General features: G+C 44.5%; 1 protein-coding gene across 1 annotated transcript in view; it reads right to left on the bottom strand.

The window, feature by feature from the left end:
• The window catches only part of LOC126424605 (endothelin-converting enzyme homolog), a 324,277-nt gene that overhangs the window by 279,016 nt on the left and 30,676 nt on the right, over positions 1-14,585 (bottom strand). Inside the window, exon 6 of the mRNA XM_050087344.1 lies at positions 7,232-7,348. Within this exon, the coding sequence (XP_049943301.1) occupies positions 7,232-7,348 (117 nt within the window). The remainder of the gene's footprint in view (positions 1-7,231; positions 7,349-14,585) is intronic.

The following is a 14,585-nucleotide window of genomic DNA, read 5'->3' as shown; positions in this document are numbered from 1 at the left end:
GGCCGCGCACGGGGCAGACAAAGACGGACGCCGGGACTCGAACCCCGCGCAAGCGTCCCCCCCTCCCCCAATCCCCCCACCACCGGCCGATCCAGGCGCATCGAGCGATTCCTCGCGCGCGTGATTGGCCGGCCGCGGGAAGCGGCGAGCGGCCCAGCAGAGATATCAGCCCGCGACCGACGATATCCGGACACTTCGCCTGAAGATGATGGAAACGCATTCCATCGAAACGTTGCTACGAGACGACGACGCTAGTCGGCTGACAACACGTGAAGACTTCATATATGAAATTCGCCGAGAAAGCCTGCACTCGCATATAACATAGGAGGTGTTGTGAGCCCAGACGGGTTGTGAACCGGTTATTAGCAGTGGGTGTATGGTCACGCACCACCTCTAGCCCATCTTCCAGTCACGCCACAGCACTGATGTGCATGGCTCGACACGTGCCACCAGGGGATCACTTGGAGCGGCGCGCTGTGGTCTTCAACAATGAAAGCGGATTCTGCCTGCATGCAAGTGATTGGTTTGCGCTTACAGCGGGGGCCTGGAGGGTGTCATCTTGCAGAGTGTACTCATCCAAGACACACCAGCCCCACCACACACCTTATGGTCTGAGATGCGACAAGCTAGAACACTCATTGCGCCTTTGGTGTTTTTGAAGCGGACATTAACCAGCACTCACTACATGCAGCATATTGGTTCAAATGCCTCTAAGCACTATGGGACTTAACATCTGAGGTCATCAGTCCCCTGGACTTAGAACTACTTAAACCTAAGGACATCACACGCATCCATGCCCAAGGCAGGATTCGAACCTCCAGTGAGGTTCTAGACTGAAGCGCCTAGAACCGCTCGGCCACAGTGGCCGGCTGCAGAATATTGTTATATCCATTATTTTGACCTTTGTGCAGCAGAAAGGTGCTCGCCCACTTACTGCCCATGAAACTCAGTGTGTTTTGCAGCAACTTCCCTGGCGAGCACGATCTACAGATCTGTCTACAATTGGGCATGTGGGGGATATGATGGAACGAGAGGTGATTCCTGCGCCTCGTCTACCAACAACTCTTACAGAACTACGTGAAGAGTTCGCACTGGCATGGCATAACGTATCGCAAGACGGTATTGGCCATCCGTACGATCGACTGGATGCCAGCATCAGCATCTGCATTGATACTTGTAGAGACTACACCACGTATCAACATGGGTATTTCACCACAGGTCGGTAACTGGTACCTCACAACTGCTTGTGATATTGATCTGTAAATGTATTTATTTCATGAAATCCATATGTACTGTCGCAACAATAAATCTGGAGTGAACTGGAAACCCCTAAAAGGGTGTACTAATTTTTTCTGGCAGCATATTTTAGGAAGTGGTAGTGTAGATTGATTCGAATGAAATATTAGATGTAATATGAGGTGCATTCAAGTTCTAAGGCCTCCGATTTTTTTCTCCAGTCTGGAAAGAGATAGAAACATGCGCATTGTTTTAAAATGAGGCCGCGTTCATTGTCAATACGTCCTAGAGATGGCAGCACCGTACGCCAGATGGAATTTTACTGCCAGCGGCGAGAATGAGAACTGTTTTAAATACTTAAAATGGCGACGTTTTCCTTACTTTAACAGCGTGCAATCATTCGTTTTCTGAATTTGCGTGGTGTGAAACCAATTGAAATTCATCGACAGTTGAAGGAGACATGTGGTGATGCAGTTATGGATGTGTCAAAAGTGCGTTCATGGGTGCGACAGTTTAATGAAGGCAGAACATCGTGTGACAACATACCGAAAGAACCTCGGGCTCGCACAAACCGGTCTGACGACACGATCGAGAAAGTGGAGAGAATTGTTTTGGGGGATTGCCGAATGACTGTTGAACAGATCGCCTCCAGAGGTGGCATTTCTGTGGGTTCTGTGCACACAATCCTGCATGACGGCCTGAAAATGCGAAAAGTGTCATCCAGGTGGGTGCCACGAATGCTGACGGGCGACCACATGGCTGCCCATGTGGCATGTTGCCAAGCAATGTTGACGCGCAACGACAGCACGAATGGGACTTTCTTTTCGTCGATTGTGACAATGGATGAGATGTGTATGCCATTTTTCAATCCAGAAACAAAGCGCCAGTCAGCTCAATGGAAGCACACAGATTCACCGCCACCAAAAAATTTTCGGGTAACCGCCAGTGCTGAAAAAATGATAGTGTCCATGTTCTGGGACAGCGAGGGCGTAATCCTTACCCGTTGCGTTCCAAAGGGCACTACGGTAACAGATGCATCCTACGAAAATGTTTTGAATAACAAATTCCTTCCTGCACTGCAACAAAAACGTCCGGGAAGGGCTGCGCGTGTGCTGTTTCACCAAGACAACGCACCCGCACATCGAGCTAACGTTACGCAACAGTTTCTTCGTGATAACAACTTTGAAGTGATTCCTCATGCTCCCTACTCACCTGACCTGGCTCGTAGTGACTTTTGGCTTTTTCCAACAATGAAAGACACTCTCCGTGGCCGCAGATTCACCAGCCGTGCTGCTATTGCCTCGGCGATTTTCCAGTGGTCAAAACAGACTCCTAAAGAAGCCTTCGCCGCTGCCATGGAATCATGGCGTCAGCGTTGTGGAAAATATGTACGTCTGCAGGGCGATTACGTCGAAAAGTAACGCCAGTTTCATCGATTTCGGGTGAGTAGTTAATTAGAAAAAAAATCGGAGGCCTTAGAACTTGAATGCATCTCGTATGTATCCAGTGATCGTAGACATACAGATGTTAAAATCTGACAGAAATGAATATTCACTAAGGCATTAAGCAATGGCAAGCAATTAAGCTTAAATTCGGTCTACACGAATACCAAATTCGATTTCCACAACCCGAACGATCAATTGGTTTCTTTTTATGTATGAGCCCTGCACGGCTCGTGTTCAGCCCGTTAAATGTTTGTCATCTTCTGTTACGGTACTGCCGCCTCGTTTTCTTATTCCATTTACTGGCGTCACTAACTTCATGCCTTACTTGTCTGTGAGCGGCAGCCGCAGCGCTTATCGATAAGCGCACTGTTGTACCATCCCTGGAGCGACCGATAGTATTTCCGGGTCGTCGTGTGTCGGGTAGTCAGTGAGTGGGAGATGCACCAGCAGTGCAGTCGCGACGGAGCAGCAGTCGCGGACGGAGCAGCAGTGGAGCGGGTCGGGGTTGGCATGGAGCAACAAGCAAGCCCCCGTCGCGCGGACTCGGACTGGAGCCGCTGGCGGCGTGCACGCGCGGTTGGAGAGTGAGCTGCTGCTTGCGAGTGCTACAAAGTTCTCCGCCCACCGATCTTGGACATCAAAGTTGAGTCCTCACTTAACTTACTATCGAGCCTCAACTGTTTACATTTCTTCGTTTGATCCTGGTTGTCTCTTTTGGGACATTCCCGCGAACAACAACCTATGTGTATTTAAGTTGCTAAGATTGCAGCTGTCTTCCTGTGAAATTAAACTTAATTTATTCCCTGTTATGGAAGTGCAGCAGCGGTATCTTCTGTCTTGTGGCCGTTGACGTTCTGGTTACCTGCCCTGTTTTTTTTTCTTTATTGTTATTTTGAAACCTGTATTACAGGCAGGCCGGCAGCAGCATACGACGCCGCTCTTTAGCCGCAGAGAAACACAAATATACAAATGAAGACATTTAAAGAAAAAGCATGGTGGACATATAAACGGAGACAAACACTTTTTAAAATACAAGGTGCCGTTCACGGGCGTAGAATCCAAGATAAAATTGTTCAGACACTTGGACACAGACAGAGACGAAAATTGTCACACGTGAACGTAGGGGCACAAAACGAATAACACTGAATCACTTAAGCACAAAACGACGGCACTCACAGAACACGAGGCGTTGATCTCCGGCGCGCGAATGTTCACTACCCGTGTACGAGCCCGGGGACCTGCCAAGAGAGGAGGAGGGGCCTGCCCTGGTCGTTGACGTAATTTTATGCAGTGTATTTTCCTCGTCATGTTGTTGCTGTCCAGCGTGGCGTGTAGTTCGACAGCTGAGATATTGTTGGTCGGTGCGGGCGCCAATATTCTGTGCATTGTGTGTTCAAATCTTGTGGTCGTTCTGCAGGTTGCGTGGAGCGGAACTGATTTGGTTGATTGATCGGTCGGCGGTCTTGGACAGGCTGCCTGTCTCACCTAAATGTGCGTTAGTGTTAAAATCACAGGCTGACTCTTAGAAACTTCTGAGCGCCGTTCCTTGTGTATTATGTAGTAATTTCCCTGTTTGGATTTTATTTATTTGGATGATGTGTGGACTTCAGCCGAGTTTTAATGTCTCTTAAATTAATATCCTTGTCTTTCCCTTAAGTCTTAAGTTTGTTGTGTTTTTGTTTTAAGATAAGGCCTTCTGCCTTTTGATTGAAACTCTTCTTATTGCCTAATATGCGGCCTCCAGCCAAGTCTCATTAAAATTAAATTGCTAAGGCCTTCAGCCTGTTTGGATTGAATATTTGCAAAATATTCTTGGGTGAAATCTCCAGAAGAACCTTGTTTTTCAATTTCTTACTTAGGCCCTGTGTCTTGAATTTTGAGTGTGGCCTTCAGCCGATCTAAACTTAATCAAAGGAGGTCGATTAAAGTTTTGAGTGATTTGCATCCTTGTTTTAATATTGTGTATTGATGAATAAAGTTTGTATGTTGAGTGGAACTGACAGCAACATATTTTGGCCCCTTTTCACAACCTAATCCGCTCTGTCCTGCCATCACAGGCATCACAACGTATTCTTTGTAGACTTCGCCTTTCAACCATCTCCACATGCAAAAATGCAAGGGGATAAATTTCCGGGACGTTAGCGACCAAGAACCGCTACCATTTCTGCCGATCCATGTTTCGGCGAATGTTAGCCTTTTTGCTGCTGCTTCGAGTTAGAGGCATATTTTTCCGAGTTATCTTTCAACCAGCACGTGTCTGTCCGCTTTTTATTGTTTCTTGCTTCATGTTATTGTTGCTGCACCTTATTCGCTAAGTCATTTAGCTGGGCTCTGTACTTGAAATTTTGCAAATGGTTTATACAAGGTGTTTCAGAAGTGATGGTCAATAATTCACACACGGGAAGTACAGGCCAAAAGTAGTTAAAAAGTTCCAATAAACATTGGTCCACAGATGAACCGTTGTCGAATTACAACACATTTTCCGTTGCGGTTCATCAGTGTCTACGAACAAATGGCATCTCTAAACGTTACAGTATGTGTTCAAAATGTTGTTCGTACGTCTGAATGCAACACTGAACTCGTGTCTGAAATGAGTTGCGAATCCTCTCAGGCAGTCCTGGGGAATTCTGTAAATGCTTGAAAGCTGCTTCAATCTGCAGGCGTAATTGCTCAAGACGTAGCATAGACCAGGCTTTTGACATGACCCCACACACGGAAATCCATGGGTTTTAAATAGTGGGACCTTGGAGTCCATGGCACAGGTCCTCCTGTATGTATCCAATGTTGACCATACGTCCGAGTTAGAACCTGGCGCGCTCGTAAATGAAAATGTGTTGGATCACTGCGTCATGCATGAACCACACGTTCAGCCGTTGGTTCAGTGGGACATCATCATGTGCATCTGGAAGTACAGTCCCCAGAACCGCATGTACTACTATCCCGTTAGTGTCTGTGATAGAAAGTGTGGTCCAGTGGTGTGGTCTCCGAGCAGTCCTGCCCAGACGCTCAACGAACAATGCTGTTGATCTCATGATACGCATGTTGCAATAGGACTGACATTAGCCCAAATGTGACAGTTATGGTAGTTGCAAATACCGTACAATGAAGGCTTTCACGATCGGATGTTTCAGCTGCTGAGAATTCTTCCGGCTTGTATGGCCGTGGTCCATGAAACTCTTCTATCCCTGACATTTCGTCCAAGGCTACGCTGGACATCTTCGGGGGTGGTCTTTGTTGTGCCGAGTCCTGCCGAGTCTTGCCGAGTCTTGCCGGGTCTTGCTGGGTCTTGCTGAGTCTAGCTGAGTCTAGCCGAGTCTTGCCGAGTCTTGCCGAGTCTTGCCGAGTCTTGCCGACAGTCGGCAAGCCTTGGATTTAACGTCAGGGATAGAAGAGTTCCATGTCCCATGGCCATACAACCCGGAAGAATTCTCAGCAGCTAAAAATACTGTCACAGGTAAATTTCACCTCATCGGCGAACAGAATACTGCTTACAAAGAGAGGATTCAGAGGACGCTGCTGTTGCTCCCATTGTCAGAAATTCTCTCTAGGAGGGAAGCCTGCAGGGATGAGGGCTTGCACTCGCTGGAGATGATGTGGATAGAATACTTGGTACGCACTGCTATGGTTCAGGACACGCTCTTGGGTAACAATTCTCCTTGTTGAAATACTAGAACGTCCGTGTGCAATGCGTAACACTCTTTCCCCAACATCAGGTGTTATGGAGGCGCTGATGTAACCGGCTAAATGTGCGCCTGTCGGGCTGTCTGCGGAGAGGAAAAGCTTCTTCATACAACTGTGCAGCCTCAAGGGCACTGCCATTCACTTTGCCATACATGAACAAATGTATTTCGTGCATGTCAGCGTACTTTTCAAAAAAAAAAAAAATGTTCAGATGATGTGTGAATTCCTAAGAGACCAAACTACTGAGGTCATCAGTCCCTAGACTTACACACATTTAAACTAACTTATGCTAAGAACAGCACACACACTCATCCCCGAGGCAGGACTCGAACCTCCGGTAGGAGGGGCCGCGCAATCCGTGACATGGCGCCTTAAACCCGCGGCCACTCCGCGCGTCAGCGTACTTTTCATTGGTGTAAGGCCTGTCCATGGTGCCTTCATAGTCGTAACTGATCTTGAGGCCGGTACAGCACAGTGCACGGAGGGGGAAAGGGAAGTAGTTGCGCATGCATAAACAGATAGTCGATACCAAACCTTGAGAAACCAACATCAGTACCACGGTATCCAGGGTCGTTTACAGTTGGTTCCCAACTTGAATTAATGCGATACCTCGACAACGGTTGATTTGTGTACCCATGTTTATTGGAGCGTTTTGGCTACTTTTGGCCTGTGCCTTTCTTGTGGGAATTATTGACCTTCACTTCTGAAACACCGTTCATAGATGAGACGCATGATGTGACTTCGTCAGGGTGTCCCCCGTGATCGGGAAGTGCTTATTCCCGCTGTGGAGGGGTGGATATAACGTCGTGGGTGATCAGTACACACGGAACGATGGGGACTCACTTCTGAACTATTGTGACGCTACTTACGGGTGTCCATGCAGACGCGGTACATCAGTCTGGCCTTCCTCAAGGGCTCGGGGTCCTCATCGCTGTCGTTCTGCTTCAGGAAATCTGAAACAAGCAGTAAGACCCCTCCATGAGCTACTGTCCAAGGAAGAGTGGTAGGTAAAATAGTGTTCGTTACCAGGAGAGTTATATGTGTCGTATATGGCGTCACATTCGAGTTCGATTCGGTGGTAGTCGGTCAAGAAGACACCATATTAAAATACTTGAGCTGACGAAATTCGTAGTCACAGAAAAGTGTCATCTTTCAGCTATCTGGGACGTTAAGTCGGCCATGTTAGAGATTATGGTACTGACACAAAACTAGAAGAGTTTGGATACACAGCGTACAAACTGTTAATCATATAAATTATTTCTTCTCAACACATACTAATCGTACATTGAAGGCATCGTTAGAAAGGTTCTTTGACAGGCTTCTGATTAGGCTGTTGACTGTTAATACACATCTGGCTTCATACCTATATTTTACGAAGTACAATTATTACTCACGAATAAGAGACTGCCTTTTCGTGTTATCCTATCCCAAATACCATTTTATTTGTTTTAAAATACTTATTAGCTGCATAATTTGTACATAGCATTGTCTCATACAGTAAGCTTGACAACTGCAGTAGTCAATTGTATCTCTTCCCCTATCCCTTAGAGAAAATAAAAAACCAAAAGTACACGAATATTACATTCTTACGTCAAATATCGTTTACATTTAGGTATTCAAAAATGGTTCAAATGGCTCTGAGCACTATGCGACTTAACTTCTGAGGTCATCAGTCGCCTAGAACTTAGAACTAATTAAACCTAACTAACCTAAGGACATCACACACCTCCATGCCCGAGGCAGGATTCGAACATTTAGGTATTGTAATGCTTTGTAGAGAATTTTGTTGGAAGTTATATACAGGGGTACACAAGTGTGTCATAAATTCACGATTATTATTTCACCTCAGTCAGTTCATTTATAAAAATGGCTTCTCTTCGTTCCCACGACTACCCTTATCCCAATGACTATATTTATTCCAAATAATGTCATCATTTACAACAACAGGACTGTGAAAGTTTCGAACAAATGGTTCAAATGGCTCTGAGCACTACGGGACTTAACATTTGAGGTCATCAGTCTTTTAGAACTTAGAACTACTTAAACCTAACTAACCGAAGCACAAGATACACATCCACGCCCGAGGTAGGATTCGAACCTGCGACCGTAGCGGTCGCGCGATTCCAGACTGAAGCGCCTAGAACCGCTCGGCCACATCGGCTGGCAGTTTCGAACAGGTCTCCCAGCCTGTTATATAATGCAAAGACGAAAAGATGAGTAGTCATTGTGAAAATATGACTGACCAGCTCTTACCCATGGCTGCACTTGCACATCAGCAGTTCTGTTATGATGAGTCGTGGTGAGTAAGTCACCTATTGCACGTGCAATAATGTCAGCTTCTATCACGTGTCCACCTGTTGGGGTAAGTGTAGCTCAAGATGTGCAAACTCCTCCAACTACTTCAACAGGAACGTTGGCATCTGTACATAGTGCAGCATGTGCATTAAGCAACAAATTTAATATTTTTTTGATATGGTGTATAGTCACTGGCTTAGAAAGATGATGTTGCATTCCTTGCTTCCCCATCTTTACGTCGTATTTTTATTTGACGTCTCTTCAGCGACTAGGTATTCGATAATGATAAAAGGGCGATGCGGGCAACACAAACACCCAGCCCCGAATGGAAAAAAAACCCTGTTGAAGCTTTAGTTTGGTATCAGATGAGTGACGGGAACTGAAAGAAAATATGGACTTTCTAAAATTATTAAAAAGAGTTTAACTTACGAAGAAGGAAAACAAATAATTTGTAGCTTGCAGCAGCTCAAGTTTAATAATAGTTGTACACGCAATAGCGTCAGCTACTCTCACTTGTCTGCTTGTTACCCACACCTACTCTCGAATGTCATAATCAAATGCAGCCTCACTAAAAGCCTTCGACATTCTACATATAACGGCACAACGTCTCTCGGTTTTGTCGTACAGCATTGAAAATGACGCTGTTGTTGTGAATCTTCAAGCGTCTCAGAAGCTATGAGACACGTGACGCTCAGCGGCTAAAATGCGATGGCCTTGTCAGTGATATTAGTATGAGAGTAGCGATTAAACACGTTGAGGACTGTACAAGCATTGAATTCAATGGTCTGAATCGTGTTATGTAGTATATACGAAACAATAAAACCATTTTCACACACCGGATAAAAATCAAAAGTCAGAGAGTAAACAGCTGTTTCAAAGAGTAATTATCGTTCCATATTTAGCGTTAAATTCTTGAAAGCAATAAATGTGCTACACACGTTCTGAAGTAGCTCATGTTCTCCCTCAGTGTTCAGACTATCTTCAAATTACATTTCATCAGAAACGGTTCAACGGTTTAGTCGTAAAAGTGTAACAGAGTTACTCTCGCACTTATAATATTAGTATGGATTATGTTAACACAAATTTAACTACCTTACATGAAATGGAAAATGTAATAATTAAACAAAACAAAAATGCAAGAAATGCCTAGGACCTAACGGGATTAATATAGATTTGATTAAACATGGTGGATTATATGTTACGCTCAGGATTTTACTTCTTATTGATACCTGTTTCCTGAACAGTAAAATTCCAGAAGACTGGCTTACGTGTAAGTGTTGCCACTGTTGAAAAGAGGGGATCACAGGAATACTTCAAATTATAGAGGTATCAATACGTTAAAAACTATCTGCAAAGTGTTTTCAGATGTACTAAACAACAGATTAAAGTTTGTTACGGCAGTGGTACTTCTAAAAGAACTAAGAGGCTTCATAACAGGAAGATCATGCAACAATAACGTACACTGACGGAAAAGAATTAAAACAGTTAGTGCAGAGTAATGAAATTTTGGGAATGAATTTGTCTAGGTAACATATTTACGTGACTGATATTGCAACAGCACAGGTAAATGTAAAAATGGCACGATAAGCCATCGCAAGTGTGGAATGCTGGTAGATTAATAACAGGTGTAACCAACAGCATGTTGAATGCAAGCATCCAAACGTGCATGTATTGTGTCGTACAATCGCTGGATGACAGTTTGTGGTATGGAGTTCGACGCCTGTTGCACTTTGTAGGTCTGTACAGGGACGGTTAACGCTGGTTGTGGACGACGCTGGAGCTGTCATCCGATGATGTGGACAGATCTCACAATCGAGTACGCTAAGGCAACATGTCGACACTCTTAGAGCATGTCGGGCTACAACAGCGGTATGTGGGCGAGTGTTATCCCGAAACTTCCTGGCAGATTAAAATTGTGTACCGCACCGAGACTCGAACTCGGGACCTTTGCCTTTCGCGGGCAAATGCTCTACCATCTGAGCTACCCAAGCACGACTCACACCCCGTCCTCACAGCTTTACTTCTGCCAGTACCTCGTCTCCTACCTTCCAAAGTGCACAGATGGTAGAGCACTTGCCCGCGAAAGGCGAAGGTCCCGAGTACGAATCTCTGTCCGCCACACAGTTTTAATCTGCCAGAAAGCTTCATATCAGCGCACACTCAGCTGGAGAATTGAAAATTTCATTCTGGAAACTTCCCCAAGGCTGTGGCTAAACCCTGTCTCCTCAATATCCTTTCTTTCATGAGTGCTTGTTCTGCAAGGTTCGCAGGAGATCTTCTGTATAGTTTGGAAGGTGTTAGACGAGGCACTGGCAGAAGCAAAGCTGTGAGGACGGGGTGTGAGTCGTGTTTCGGTAGCTCAGATGGTAGAGCACTTGCCCGCGAAAGGCAAAGGTCCCGAGTACGAATCTCTGTCCGCCACACAGTTCTAATCTGCCAGGAAGCTTCATATCAGCGTGCACTCCGCTGCAGAGTGAAAATCTCATTCTGGAATGTTATCCTGTTGGAAAACACATCCCTTGGAATGCTGTTCATGAATGGCAGCACAACATGTCGAATCACCAGACTGACTTGAGTGGTGTCAAGCGAGAGCTCGTTATTAGAGGGCAGGGTGGATTTCAGTTGTGTTTTCTTATGACAGCTGGATCTGCTGCAGTAGCAGCGATGGCCGTGTGTTGGGCCTGCAACCAACCCGCCTGCGCGCCAGACACACCAGACCCACACCTTGAGGTACCTTCTGGGGTGTGACGCAGGAGCACTTTCGTGGTCATCCCACGCACCCTTACTTTGCAGGTCGTTTTAGTGAGACTGGACATCGCGACATCCAAATCCACCAAAAATAAACATGAAATGATTCTTATTACGGTATACTGATAATTTTTACTTGTGGACCGTCTGACAGCAACTGAATAAAACACAATTTTAGTGCCATACGCGTTTCGCCTTTATTTTCTGCAAGGCATCATCTGTGGCCTGGAATATGTACATATGTTAGCTATTTAATTTACATTTTTGTCACTGTGCCCAATTAAATAGCTAATATATGTACATATTCCAGGCCACTGATGATGCCTTGCAGAAAATAAAGGCGAAACGCGTATGGCACTAAAAATGTGTTTAATTCAGTTGCTGTCAGACGGTCCACAAGTAAAAATTATCAGTATACCGTAATATTACATGCAACTGACGAAGACAGGACTACAAAATGTTGAAGATGTTAAAGAAATGATTCTATTTAAAACTCAAATAAAAATATACACTTGACGCCTTCCTAAGAGACTGTTTCCACTCCTTCCAAGTAACTGTGTAACCGCAGACCAAATGTATGTTGAAAGAAATACTATCGGATATAACTGGAACGAGAACCAGCATTGGTCGAATTTTTTTGTTTTATTATCTGCAAAATCGATTTTCGGTCACTTAGTGATCATCCTCAGTGCTGTAATATACAATTAAAATTGGTAGGCACTGGTATCAACAAGCTTAGAGCTTAGAGCTCAGTTTATGTGATCGCTCTAAGCTTGTTGATACCAGTGTCTACCAATTTTAATTCTATATTACAGCACTGAGGATGCTCACTAAGTGACCGAAAATCGATTTTGCGGATAATAAAACAAAAAAAAAACGATCAATGCTGGTTCTCCTTCCAATTATATCCACTATTTGGTCGTGGTGCACAGAACACTCCATGGAGTCGCCAATCAACACTATCAGAGGCAATTGAGAGATATTTACCAAATAAATTAATAAGAGATGGTACTGATTCCCATCCTACACAAAACAAAGCACTGTTACAGGAGAAACTAAAAAAGATTGCCAAATTTTTAAGAACGTGGAATCCCCAAGATCGTCGAAGTTTTACAGAAGCTCAAAATTTACTGCAAACTCCAAAGCGAGATAATTACTATTAAAAACAGTCTTGATCACAATTTATTTTACAAGGTGACCGGTTTCGACCACCACTGTGGTCATCTTCAGACCATTGAGTAGGATTCTCCAACAGAAAGGGGTTCCTACTCAATGGTCTGAAGATGACCACAGTGGTGGTCGAAACCGGTCACCTTGTAAAATAAATTGTGATCAAGACTGTTTTTAATAGTAATTATTTACAAGACATTGATCACTGCTGTTCCCATAATGCATTCAAAAGTAATCCAAAGCGAGATGCTTTTAACAGTTTCCACAACGTAACTCTCTCTCGAAATCTAACAGAAAGACGCAGTCAACACCTTCCCTGCGCGATAACAATGGTGTTGTTATTGATGACAAGTCCACTAAGGCAGAGCTACTAAACACGATTTTCCGAAATTCCTTCACAAAAGAAGACGAAGTAAATGTTCCAGAGTTCGAATCGAGAACAACTGCCAACAAGAGTAACTTAGAAGTAGGTCTGGAGTCCTCTATGTAGCGAAGCAGCTCAAATCAATGAAGGACAGTCTTCGGGTCCAGACTGTATGCCAGTCTGGTTCCTATCAGAGTTTTATGATGTAGTACGACGGTTGTCCAGAAAGTAAGTTGTGATCGGTCGTGAAATGGTCACCACAGTGAAAACCCGATGAAGCTTTGCACAAATGTGTTGGACAGTGTCTCTAGTATGACTGTTGATCGCATCAAGACGCTCTTTTCAGTTGTGAGCGCACTGTGAGAGAGTAAAGGTGCCTAGAACAACGATGTCTCCCGCCAAGTAGGAGGGCCCGCTGAGAGACTTCGCCTTAATGAATGCAGCCCGCCTAACGCAACTGCCACGCACTTCCTTCTTCTTGGCAATTCTCAGCCGCACTCTGCAGGGGCAGTGAAGACGCTCCTGCAGCCTTTTCGATGGGAAGTGTTCGATCGCCCACAACACAGCCCTAATTGGCTCGTCCTGAGTATCATCTCTGTTCACATGAAACGCTGGATACGAAGACAACACCTGCGTGCAGGCTACGCGCTATACAGCAGCGTAGAGAACTATCGGAAAGCACAGGCGGCTGCCTTCTATGACGATGTTGCTGGAAGTTTGGTATAACGCTCTGACAAATGTCTAACTGGGAGCGGCGACTACGTAGAGAAGTATCTGGAAAGTGTAGCTAATTCTTGCAAATAAAATGTCTCTGATTTTCACTGTGGTTTCCATTTAGCGACCGATCGGAACTTACATTCTGGACAATCCTCGTAGCTCCATACTTGGCAATCACATACATCCCCGCTCGACGAAAACTTCGTACCCAGAGAATGGAAAGCTGCACATATCACACCAGTATTCAAGAGACGCAATAGCAGTAATCCACTAAATTACAGGCCCATATTATTAACGTCGATACGCAGCAAGGTTTTTGGAACATATGTTGTGTTCGACCATTATGAATAATTTCCTAGAAGAGAGCGATCTTTCGACACAGCAAACGGAGGTTCAGAGGATATTGTTCTTGTGAATCACAAATGGTCCTGTATTCACATGAAGTAATGACTGCTGTCGACGGGGGATTTCACATACATTTCATATTTTTAGATTTACAGGAGGCTTTTGGCACTGTTACTCACAAGCAGCTTTTAATCAAATTGCATGCTTATGGAGTATCGTCTCAGTTGTGAGTTGGATTTGTGATTTTGTGTCAGAAAGTTACAGTTCATGATAAATGATAAAAAGTCATTGGGAAAAACAGAAATGATATCTGGCGTTCTCCAAGGATGTGTTATAGTTTCGCATCTATGTAAACGATTTAGGACACAATCTGAACAGCTCTCTTAGATAGTTTGCAGATGATACTTTCATTTACCGTCTTAATGTAATCTGATTATGAAAACCAGCTACAAAATGATTTAGATAAGAAACCTGCATGATGCGAAAATTGAAAATAGACACTAAATAATGAAAAGCATAAAGTAATCTAAACGAATACTAAAAGGAATCCTTTGAAATTCGGTTACACGTAAAATCATTGAAGC

Source organism: Schistocerca serialis, chromosome 10 (assembly GCF_023864345.2).
Source record: "Schistocerca serialis cubense isolate TAMUIC-IGC-003099 chromosome 10, iqSchSeri2.2, whole genome shotgun sequence".
Taxonomy (NCBI): Eukaryota; Metazoa; Arthropoda; class Insecta; order Orthoptera; family Acrididae; genus Schistocerca; species Schistocerca serialis.
The sequence above is the reverse complement of the archived record's forward strand: the minus strand, read 5'-3'. Positions and strand labels throughout refer to the sequence as shown.